Below are 12,956 nucleotides of genomic sequence, written 5' to 3'. Positions count from 1 at the left end.
CCCCACAGAGACAGGGCTCTGTGAGATGCAAGTAAAGAAGAGAGCATCATCTGAATGGCAGCATGCCAGCCAGAAGACACAGCTGAACCAATTTTTAATCTTCAGTAGCTCAGGCTAACTCTATTGCATACAATTGCATTGTGTCATATTAACATTTTACTGATCAGAGAAGGAATAATCTGACCACTTATGGGCAGGAGTTCTAGGAGTGTATAAGATGGGATCCCTACAGATGTTTTTATTAGATCTTCTTCAGTTTATGTCTGTTGCTCAGGCATGGCTCCTCTGATGTCCTTATTGCTTTCACATTTTAGAATTTCCCTGCATAGTTAGTTAATCCTCTCCCTATTGTTTGATAATGCTGTACTGACAAAGCAGGAGGAACAATATCACATTTATATCTTGTACAGATGTGCAACAAATCAAGTCAAATAGATTGAATTCAGGTTTTTATTGGCAAAATGCCTGGAGACCTCTGTTATGTATTCATCAGAGTTCTGTCTGCTTACCTTTTCCTTTTTGAAACTAAACTGGAGAGTCCCCTCTTTATTTATATTTCTTGAAAAGTACAGGTACAAAACAAACACAGTATATAAATGTTCTTGAACTGTGAAACTGTGAGATTCCTGAACTCTACAGAGTTTAGCCCTGCATTGGAACTGTACAATAGCTTCATATTTCTAAGATGGGATGCAGTGGCTTCTTATTTCTGGAATGGACAACAGTAAAAATTGAACAATATCCACAGAGGCTTTGTAGAACTCTTACTATAAAGTTTAAGCACTTGTGACATTACATTTACAGAATTTGCTGTTTTGTTGGTTTTTTTTCCTTCTCATAAACAAATTTATTAAATACTTAAAATGTTCTCTGAAGACTGTTAGAACAGTCCTTTTTCTACCTTACTGTTATAAGGCAGCGTGCTTTGGTGCGCTAGGAATAATATAAGTAAACAACACAAATTATTTCACACATCCTTCACATGAAAAATCAATAAATTTCCACCAAGGTCATATCATTGTGCAGATATAGTGTATGTCATGCTGTTTCTTAACAGCCTATCAAGTTATTAAATTTTGTACTAAATACTTACAAATTTATATCTGCCCATAGATTCTAATTCATATATTATTTAATTCCTAACATGGAATGACAGGGCATCTGTAGAACTTTATACTTAATAATAGACTGTTGGTACACAGAGAATATTGTCCATAAAATGAACCTCTGGCATATACTTATTTATGTTAGTGCTGTCTTTTATAACAATGTCTTATACGTTCATGAAGTCTGTAGTGGTTCCATTCACTTTATTCAGTGTCTTTTTCTCTGCAGTGCCACCACATAAGGTGGAGGAGAACTCTTCTACCCATTTTAAAAATGTGGTGGTGATTGTGTTGGTGTTTACTTAAGCTGATTTACATGTAACTGCTTCTTATTCCCTCTCTTGTTTTCTAATGGCAGCAGTTTCTATATATACAATCACTGAAGCCAATCATGGAACTACATTCAAAAGTATAGCAGTGATAAGTGACTTGCCATATGTCAGAAAGCAACTCTGGGCAAAATCAGGAAACTAAAATTAATTTTTCTAAACTTGTTTTCAAGATCCTGGGCTATACTTTCTTCTTTTCACATATATCTTCATGTCTGTACTTATATGTAATCAGAACAATATTCATATTATAATTGGCATATTTAATGCACACTTGATTTCTTCTCCCTTCTCATTAATTCATCACTCTTACAAACTGTTCTAACATTTTCAATTTTTATGGCATTTCAAATAATGTGATTTTTTTTTCATCTAAATCATCCCGCATACTACTATATAATTCTTCCTACCAAATATAGGTATCTGGGATAATTACTACTTTTTTTGAAGTGGCAATAAATTTAATATGTGTAATGAAGACCCTGACAGGAATGCTATATCACTGGAAATGAAAGATAGAACATATCTCACTCAGTCCAGGGAGAGAATGAGTAAAATTGTGGTGTGTGAACTAGGAAATCCAGTTGCTCTCAGAATGTTAATATTTCCTTGGAGAATTAACTAAAAATTACTAACATAATTGTTCCAAAAAAGTGGTTTCTATAACATAAATGTATGCCTTTAGGAAGCTCTGTCTCCCAACATAGACCTATCATATATATACCCAAGCTGCTTATTAATACATGTCCTGTGTCCTAACCGGTATTCCTATTGTTACTTTAGGTAAAACTATGCAATAATGAGTCAAGCAATAATGAGTCAAGAGGGATTAAGATTTTTTTGAAACTTGTTTTGACAGAAAAATACACACTGCTTGTTTATTATTAGTGAGTAACGAGTATTTATTAGTAGGAAGTAATGAGATTCTAATTCGGGAAGATAAATTCTCCTTTTTTCACCTTGCTATCACATATTTTCTCTATAGTATGCAAATAGGAATTTCTCAGTATATTAATGCTTAGTGTTCAGATGTAGATTGACAATGGGAACATAACCCTTAAAATGTGGAAATTCTAGTATTAATCATTACTTAGTTATTATTATCTATGCAATTTATGTAGTTAATTTCAGAGCTCTCAATGGATCTGTGGAACAGCCAGTCTTGTGCAATGCTATAGTGAGCTGTGATACCATATCCATAAAAATTTCCCATGTAGTTCTTATGAAAGAGCGAGGTTGGGACTGGCAAGCAGGATCCTATCTGAAAAGTCAGGTGCTGCTGTTTTAATTCATGGATAATGTTTACCTTGGTTTAAAATTGCTTTCATTTCGATATAAAAATAGAACAAACAATTATTATTTTTTCAATTGGCTCTTCAGACATTCCTGAATCTATTCTTAATTGAAAATAACGCAAATATAACCCATATGGGAAAAAGGATAATCGCAATACCTTACTATATTTACTGGACATGACCTGCCCACATTTTTCTTATTGATTTCTTATCTCTATGGGATAGCTTGCCTTGTGAGAAATTGGGGTATTTATAAATGGAACTATTCTATAATAGAAGCAGAAGAAAGTGTAACTGAGGTCAGATCATAGGATGGATGACTCCTGAGTAGCAGAGTCCAGTCACCAGTATCATATTACATGATCTTAATTAAGCTCTTCTGGCCTCCCCACGCCTATTATTTTCTAGAATCTTTCATTGGATATCCTGATTTAAATTATTCAGGGTCAGATGATGTCTATTCGTTAGTGTTATAGCACAATCTTTTACCCTGAATATAACTTCTTACTGATGTCTTTGTTAGAGCAATTATATTCCTTCCCAATTACTGTTTTACTAGGTTACAAAAGATAATTTTAGTGTCTCCTTTTCAGATAGGTGCTTTGTTTTCCTCTTCTGAATAGTCACTCCACTACACACCTGGTCCCTTTCTTTTCTTTTTCTATTTGGTTGACCAGAATTGATTGCCATTATTTAAATGAAGCCCTGTAAAGGTGCTCATATTTCTCTGTCTTTAATGATAACTTCAGAATGATAGAAGAGCCGGTTGCCTCTTCTGTGCAGTGTCTTTTGAAGTGTCAGGAGGTTTCCTCACAGAATTGTGTTAAGGGAGAAGGATTGTAGAAAGCAAAATGCTAGAAATCAAAGGAGCATATTTTGGAGTTAAACAAGGTCACAGAGAGGCGGTGCTTGCAAATACCTATGCTATCCCTATTTATAAAATAATAATAATATTTTTTTAAAAAGCTATAAATAAGTAGAGCTCACCAAAGAGGAAAAGCTCTCTACTCTGCAGGATATTTGTAAGCTTCAGTGTGCTGGTCTGTCCTGGTGCATCAGGTCATTGGCACTGGATTTACTCAGACAAACTCGCTTGGAATCTGTGCCAGATAATTCCCTGTTTGCTCCTCCCCTTTCTTGTTCACTGGGTTCCTTTCCCAGTCCCTTATACACAAAGTTAACTGAGCTTTCAAATCAGTTGTCCTTCAGAAAGATTTATTTCGGGCATAGATTGTTTTGCCAAGCCCTTGGGGGCACAAACAAACAGATGTACATTCCTGCCTTTTTAATGGTATCCAGACCACTCAGTAGCAGGCTCAAGTCCCATAATAACAGGCTATTGGGATGCTGCCATCCGTTTCTCTATATTCAGTGTTGCAGAAATAGCACAGTCATTCCAAATTTTATTTGCTGGAGTCAAACTTAAACCCCACGTACTAGACCAGAATCACTTTTCCTGGGCACTGTTTTGCAAATTAATGATCTCTGAAGTGGTACAAGAACAATGCTGCTGACAATCTTTTCTTTATGTTTCTTCCTTGTCCCTCTTCTTGCCCAATATCAACAATACAGCTTTAGCCCGACATGCCATTTTGACCGAAGCCGTGGATTAATATGCGATGAGTGCCCAGCTGGGTACATGGGACCACGCTGTGAAAGGTAAGCAAGCCTGATGCTTTGAATTGTATGAGATCTGAAACAAAAGTGTTTATTACATGGAACAGTTGCTTTCTTTTTGCTACCTCCCCTTCTTGTTCCCATTCCTGTCTTCTGAATCACACTGAAGTAATTCCTGTTCATCTTCCTCTAACATTGTATCCATGTATTTACATGCTTCTATAGTTTTTATCCTTGTTTCCATCCTTTACATGAAAAAAAGTGCTTGTTTTATTGCTTTATGGTAAAGTACAAAACTTCAAAGAAGCATTTGCTGAGAAGTATGAATCTTTTTCTAAAATTATTCTTCTACCTGTTTTGTAAGCCTTTTGAGATTTTTATAATTATTTTGGCTCATTTTGTCATTTGAATGATTAGAGCATGATGAATTGAGTATTCAATAAATTATTGTTGCCTCTTTTTGAAAAGTTAATATGCAATCAAAATACAATCCTGGTAATAAGTTATTTTTTGTTTTTAATTATTTATAAAAGAATATTTTATATTTTTGTTGCTTTGGTTTCCTGTTGCAGCCTTTATTTAGCAAATGCAACAAGTTAGGTGTTAGGGACAACAAAGGACCTCTTTTTGTCAAATGCATAGAAAAGCTCAGTATGTATTTCATACACTTTCTTATTACCTATACAAAAAGGCAAATTAAATATATATGTGTGTATATATATATATATATATTTATGGGTAGTCTTCCTTTGGCTATGACAGGTCTGAGTGACATGTTAGTAGTGAGAGAGGAAGGTCCTCCCTTGATAGCTCCATGTTCCTTCTTGTATCCTGTTATTCTGAAAGAATCACACACAGAATTTAAGTGAAACAGAAGGAGAGTGGAAGTGCTAGTGCTAAGCTCCTGGGAACCCCCTTCCACAGGGAGGTGAGACTACACAGGCAAGAGATATTGTCACTGTCTGCATGCCCTTCCCTCCCTTCAGATTCCATGTGGATAGAACAGCTTTAAAGAGCAGTTAACATGCCAGGGGACCTCTCCTAGTTGTTTGGAGGTCATGGATGAATCAGCAAAGGCTTTGGCTCTGTGATCCTAGTCCCTTGTGACCCTGCAAATGGCACCTACTTAAAAGGGGCTGGGGGAGCCAGATAACCGTCTAGCACCTGGATAGATAGTTGTAGGGCATGAAAACAATGACACTTCTGTATCTTAGTGGATTTCTGTCATTTGGCACTTCCACAAGCTGCTGGCAGAATTTTCCAACATAAACCCTAGAAAGATAAGGCCTCTGAATGAAGACTTAGAGTACTCAAGCTGAGATGGGGAAAAGTAGGAATGAACCAAAAGAAAGAGCCAACCAAGAAAGCAGAAACCCGGTCGTATGCTGTGAGTCACCCTCTAGTCCTGTCTTTCCAAATCACATTTACAACTACTTCCTTTTAAATCCCCTATTGTGCTATATCTGTCCTAAAGTGAGAGTGCAGGCTGTCACCTGTTTCCACCCATCATCACTGAGTCTGCTCCTGCTGAGTACTATTTCTGCCTGTCTTTTCCTGTCTGTCTTGGAAGTCATCACCCTTCTTTCAGCTAGTGGGCTGTGAAGTTAATGACGGCAGGAATAAATCACATCAAGAGCACTTTGGTGGCAGTTTGTCAATGCAGGGTCATTGACAGCTTCCATTAGCAACAAGTGCTATTTCTGAGTGGAGCACAGGCTGTAGATGCAATAGGAGAAAATCTGAATAAGTGGCAGGCTTCGATTTTTAGCCTGATTTCCTAAGGAAATGAGGCTAGTGTGATCTTTTTGTGCACGTCTGTCTGGCTGCCCACAGAAACATTTGAACTTGTAGGTCAATTTCAATCAAATTTGACAGAAGGGTAGGAGGTCTCAACGATAACTGTTCCTGAAAGTTTTGTGAGAAGAAGTGGCTGAATAGAGGTTAATAAATCAGGACATGTCATAGCTAAAGGAGAGAAAGAATACTGTGTGAACTCACACCTGATTAAACAGGAGAGAGAGGAAGAATATTAAATGTCCTGCTCTTAAGAAAACTTTCACAGGGCAAGGAAAAAGCACTGCTGTAGCCTGAGGGATTGCACACTGCTGAATAGCAACATCCTGCTGCAAATAATCAGCCCTTACTCTTGTAACCACAGGATATAAATATGTTGGAAATTAAGCCATTAATTCCAATGCTCACAGAACTATTTGCTTTCAGTTGTAACAAGTTGCTTGGAAATGCCCACTGCTGTCAATAATAATGAACAGAGGAAAGCATGTTGCCTTTTGCTATTAATAGTGATTGTATAATTGCTAAAAGTGTTTACATGGAATTCTCGGTCATTTTAGCAACTGCAAAGTGACAACTGATCTGAGCCACACGATTCTTTAACTGGACAGTCCTAAATTATCATGAAGTGCAAAGTGTCATATAAGTGAATATATGCATTACTATACTTACTTTGCCTCCAAAATCATCCTTCACTCCTTAGGGAGATAAGATTTTATTATTATTCTTTTAACACTTGAGTTGTAAAATGTCAAAAAAATTGCTGCTTCTGTCACTTGGACTTCTCAGAAAAATGTTGCCAAAATTGCTCAAAGTTCTGAGGGGTCTGGCTCCTGACAGACTCCAAAAAAATAATTGAAGATATAAACTGTGTGGGGAGTTACCAGCTATCTTTAAGTGTAGAGAAAGCCTGGCTTCTCTATTTATTCTTTTTCCCCAAGAAATGAGATTGATGTTCTTCCTTTGCTCACTGCCCACTTTCACAGTGGCAGGATAGTGGTAGGATAGGCACTCTCCTAACTCTGTACAGGTGTATGAGTGTCAAAAATGTGATTTGAGCCCATCATATTTACAGGATTTTGCTGTGCATTTGCCAACTATGTAGCCTTGGTACAAACAAGAATCCAAGGCTTTAGGGGAATTAAACAAAATGGGTGAATCTTCTCCTTTAGTACTCCTTCATTTATGAATACAGTTTGAGCAACCTTTTCCTCCTAGAAAGGGATATAGGAGTTTTGTATAACTAAAGTGGGAAGAAAAGAATGAGCTGGTTTGCATCCTTCCTCCTCTCCCCACTGTTCCACAGATCTAGTACACAGTGCCACCAGGCACAGTCTCTTGTGAGTCCCTTGGCTTCAATCTGGTGCTGCTTCTAGCTAACATAATTTTTTCCCTAGTGCTAGAAGTACAAGCCAGTATTGCAGTGCTGATGGGGAAAAAAAAATAAATCAAACATTCAGGAGATTTTATAAACCAAATGTGTTGTGCAGGATTGTTTACAGGTTACAAAGCTAGGCACTCTGACTTTAGAAAATGCAAGATATATATTTATGACTGATCATACGACAATAACATGTGAGTTAAGTTTTTAACTGCACATTCACAGGCTATTCCTCTGCAGGGCTTTTCCCCAGTTTCGTACAGAGGTTGGATGCACATAAATTTCAAAGCAACTGTAAAAATAGTATTTCCAGACTTTCAAGTGTTTGTATTTGCAGCCTAAATTAACTCAGTCTCAACTTTGCTTTGTTTGTTTGTTTTCCTCAAATAAACATAAAGAAATGTATACAATAGTGCTTGTGTGCATATACATACTGCCACATGATCTGCAGTGAAGAAAATTCACTCCATCCCATCCAGAACCGGTGCACACATATTCACATACATGTATATATTAGCCCTGTATTTGGCACCAGTTATGCCAAATAAAAACAGTCACAGGTCACATCTGCATTTGATGCTGAAGGTGAACATAGAGAGGGAAAGAGAGAAAAATACAGAAACATTTTTGAATGTCTTTATTCCCTGTTTTTACTCCTATTTCTGTCTGGTTTTGCTTTGTTTTGTATTTTTTCATCTCAGGAGTGTTCCATTGTACCTTGTGATAATTTATAAGATAAGTGTTTTCTCTATTGCATAAATGTAATTTTCCATGCCACATAAATTTTTGTCTTTTCAATATGGATTTTCCCAAACATATAATGCTTTGTGTCTGGACAGAGTAGCTGAAGTAGAAATGTCCTTAAGGGAAAAAAAGGTGAAAATAGTGAAAGTGGATTTTTTAACCTTTACCTCCAGCTTCAGAAGTGGGAGAAACAGTAGATGAATTTACACATAGATGTGTGCATACAGTGTTCTGTTAAAGTTTAACTGGTTTGCCCCTGCTTTCAAGATCTGATCATCTTGAATCTGGAGTCAAGAAATAAGTATGTGTTTAAATAGAATGTATGTGATGGCAGTGGGTTTTGCTAATTTTAATTAGCAAAGTCTAAACTGATGAGAAAAAAAAAAGTTATCAAGGTCCCCTGCTATTAATAGAGTGGAATGATTAGCACTACATTTCTCACAGACTGCTGGAGATTTTTTTCTGTGAACTGCTTGGTAAGTTTCTGTGAATGCTATCAGATACTGAAGTAACCCCTAAATGAAAGGGAAAGGGGAAAATGAATAGACATCAAGTGAAGTTAAATAGATTAGTAGTACCAAAAGATAAAGATTTATGCCAAATTTGCAAGCAGTGAGAAAGATCTCAGCAAAGCACAGGTGAACTTAGCACCTTATCTAACTTAAAATAACATTCTGCATCAACTATCCAGTTATTTTTAGGCTTTGTTAAATCATGGCTATTAATTGTTACGTATATTGAGAGATTCACAGCCTTTGTAATTGAGATGTCATCTCTGGGGAAAAAAAAAAGTCAAGTTGTCTTTGGCAAAAGTGCATCTAAAATCAGTTGTTTTTTTGTTTGTTTGTTTTTTTTTGTTTGTTTGTTTTTTGTTTGTTTGTTTGTTTTTATTATTGCTGAGATATTCTCCATCCAAGGAAGAAATATCTATTTCTTAGCTGGGAATACAAGGAGTGCAATATGTGGCTACATTTGTGACAGGTTCTGAAAATAAAATGCATGAATTATTCTAATGACAAGATTTTGATGTACTGTTGTTATGGGGAAGTAGTTGTGATAGATGGCTATGCCAAGGGAGTGAAGCACAGTGGTGGGCTAGATGATAAAAATTGTACTCATGTAATTGAGTGCTTATATGCACCCAAACCACTGGATTATTTGTATAACCTATTCATCTGTGGTCTGCATTTTGGACATTTTTAGAGAACAGAAAGAATCCTACCCTGAATAGCATCTTACTACAAAAATAATGTTCAGCTAGTTCTAGCTATAAATTCCTCACTAGTCTCTCATCCATTTTTATAATTTTTACTAAAGATATTGAATAATATTTAATGAATGCTCTTTTGTTTGGGATCTGATTGCAAGTTTCGTGAGATATTCTGGATGCGAGGAAAGGGATTAACTTGATAAGCATAAAGGGAAAAGAGTGAAAGTATTGTGGAGCTCTGTGTTTCCATATTAGGATGCTACCCAAAATCCTTTCTCGACCCTACCACTCAGTGCTATTACAAAGCAGAGGAGATATCTGTGTACATCAAAGCTGCGTTTGAACTTACTTAAAATAGTAAGAAACATTAATTTACGTCATGTGGCTTATGTACCTTGCCTTCTTTACGCTAATTGAAGTTCATCTGAGATGAACATGAATAACTTCATTAGCTGGAATTGAGTATTTTTTCTTTTTCTTCACTATCTACAAGTTGCTCTTACTGTGAAGTGTGAGCAAATGTAATAGAAAGTGAAAGCAGACCAGAATATAAATAGGAAATAGGCTGTGAGATGAGTAGAAATTTGCTCTAAATACACACTCATGTTCAGTCAGATTCACCAACCTGTTTTACATGGTACTCACAGAAAATTGCTAGTAGGCAAGGTGGAAAAGAAGGTGATATTTTTAAATGTCTCTGTTAAAACATGAAAGGTATAGGACACACCATCATAGCTCCAATGATAATAAAGAATCTTTTTGATACCTGCCTATACAATTAGCAGCTGTAAAGTAATCCATTAATTAAATGACAATGCAGTAGATTAAGGAAAGGCTTAGGGGAGCATCTTGTTAGGTAAATAACTTTATGTCTGTGTTACTTTCAAACCTATTTTCCTATACCAAATGAGTTTTTAAGGGGGAGGGAGAAAATAATTGAGTTTTCTGGTAAATGCATATAGAAGAATATCTAGACATAATGCATTGAAATACAAAGCCTATCTAACATGGACCTAAATTCCTCTAGAGCACCAATAGACAGATTTCTTATTATGCTTTGTCTTGTCTTCAGTACCAGTGACAAGATTTTTCTCCCACTGAAATCTAATTACTAGCAGAACTGGCAGGATTTCAGCTGGTACTGTATCTACAGTGTTGTTAAAAAGAAGGAGGGAGAGAAAAAAGACACTTAAAAATATTTGAAAGAAGATCAAATAATTTTTAGTGATTAGTGAGGCAACAAAATTAAATATTTCTAATAAGAGGATTACTTAATGGTCATAACTTCTGATGTCTTTTACCTTAGGTGTGCAGAAGGCTATTTTGGACAGCCTCTAGTACCAGGGGGATCATGCCAACCATGCCAGTGTAATGACAACCTTGACTTCTCCGTTCCTGGCAGCTGTGACAGCTTGTCTGGTGCTTGCCTGATATGTAAGCCAGGTACAACAGGCCAATATTGTGAGAGGTGTGCTGATGGATATTTTGGCGATGCTCTTGATGCAAGGAACTGTCAACGTAAGTCATGAACTTTTACTGCTTCTGACAGAATTGATCTATTCTGTATCTGTGTTCCTGAGAGGAAGAATGCACCTCTGTATGCGTGCACAGGAGAAATGATATAGTATACTTATACCTCTAATAATACTGCTTTACTTACATCTGCGTTTGGAAAGGGAGATTTCAAAATAAATAGAAGGAAGAACCTATTACAAAGCTTCCTGCTGTAGTTGAAGCAGTAATGAAGCAGACATGGAACAAACCTAGGAGAAAGGAGCGCTGCGTGGAGGCAAAAGGTTATGCTAAATGTCACATCTACAAAAATAAATACAAATAAATAGAAATGCTCTAAGTCAGCGAAATCTCATTAACTAGTGAGATTGGTTCTGAAAGGAGGGGGGAAAGATAGGAGGGAAGGGAGGAAGGAAGGATATTTCAGTTACTGTAGGGTCCAAATCTGGCAAAACTTTGGACCTCCTTCCCACCCACATGACATCAGTAAGTGCTGGAAGCTGCTGCCTCGTACAGGACATGATTCTCCCCTCTCCTGCAAGGTTGAGCCTACTAGGTCCTGTTGAATTTTCTAAGGTGCTGTGGAGAAGGATTCCTGACACTGAAACAAGCTACAATTTCTCACTGTACCATGTTGTTAAACTGTAAGCCCCAGCTCCAGAGTCAGCTTTCCACACTGTGATCGCAAGAAATCATGGAGAGCACATGTAGGAGCAGGAGGTTTTGCTTCCGTAGGAGGCAGTACCTCCCACTGAGTCCTAGCTGGCAAAATTCGGAACACAGCTATTAAACAGAACAAGTGCTTTTAGCTTAAAAACATCCACATACTCTTCCACCTCATTCTGAGGAATGGAATAAAACAGATTATAAGATCTCCTGAAAAAGCAGAGTATTTTATTTCACTGTCTCTAGGATTTAATTCTCTTCTTTCATTGGAATAAATGCAGAGCCACTCTATTGAGTACAAAGGCTTAATATCAGGATAAAATTATGCCAGTAAAAATCAGCAGTAAGCGCTGTCTTACTGCTGTGTGTGTAGAAACACAGGGACTAGTTCTTGCAGGGTATGTTGCAAGCACAGAAGTCTGATCCACTGGCATCCATGTCCAAAATTTGCTCTACTAGGGGGTTGCAGTTTGATACTCAGTATACAAGGTAACATTGGACCACCTAAGACTAGATGGGAACCACAGAGATGCAGAACATAGCCAGGTTTCTCAGCTAAGGCTAATAAGCACTGATATAGGTAAAATGATAGACGGCCATGGATACACATACCTGTGTAAATGCTTTTTATAGCTACTTGATACAGTGCTGGATAAAAGTTGGACAATCTCTGCACTAGTTAATAATTTATGACGAATGATGTAGTAGAAGTTAGGGTGTTAAGTCCATAATGTGATTTAAAAAGCAGTGCATTTCAAAAATCATAGTTTCCAGTAGCTTTTCACCATTCCTGAGGCATTGACAGGACTGTTACTTTGAACATTTCTACAGCAGCAGCAGCTGCATGGGAAAGAGATGTAATATGAAGAGAGTTCAGAAAGCATACAATTAAAAATAAAAAGTATTAAAAATAAATACATATTTAATGTAGAATTACAAGCTTTGCTTTTGTTGTTAGTATCACTGACAAAGAGAGCCCTATAATGTATTCATAGTCTTGTGCTCACAGTTACCTTGCATTCATCTACTCTCTGCCTTTCATGTAGGTTTTCTTTTTTTTGCATATGATTTTCTTATTTCCTTTGCCGACTTTCATGAAGTTTGCCCTGCAGCTACAATATCAGTGGGACTGTGCCTTTACTTTGTTGTTTTCAATTTCATTCCTTATTAAAAAGCCAAATCCAAGAGTATTGCAAAGCATGAATTTTGCTCTCAAATTATTGTTTGAAATGTTCCTTGCTCTTTCTCAGTACAGTGCCATCGTCATGTGCATTAACCATTTCATATGACAGTACAACTTTATAT

The 12,956-nt window shown here is 36.8% G+C and overlaps 1 protein-coding gene across 9 annotated transcripts in view; it reads left to right on the top strand.

The window, feature by feature from the left end:
* LAMA2 (laminin subunit alpha 2) overlaps positions 1-12,956 on the top strand; it is a 401,748-nt gene that overhangs the window by 245,670 nt on the left and 143,122 nt on the right. For all 9 annotated transcript variants that reach the window (XM_072036025.1, XM_072036022.1, XM_072036019.1 and 6 more), the window contains 2 exons: positions 4,303-4,389; positions 10,780-10,991. In XM_072036025.1, coding sequence (XP_071892126.1) covers positions 4,303-4,389; positions 10,780-10,991 — 299 coding nt within the window. The remainder of the gene's footprint in view (positions 1-4,302; positions 4,390-10,779; positions 10,992-12,956) is intronic.

This window comes from Anas platyrhynchos, chromosome 3, assembly GCF_047663525.1.
Source record: "Anas platyrhynchos isolate ZD024472 breed Pekin duck chromosome 3, IASCAAS_PekinDuck_T2T, whole genome shotgun sequence".
Classification (NCBI taxonomy): Eukaryota; Metazoa; Chordata; class Aves; order Anseriformes; family Anatidae; genus Anas; species Anas platyrhynchos.
This window is presented reverse-complemented; position numbering and strand designations above follow the sequence as displayed.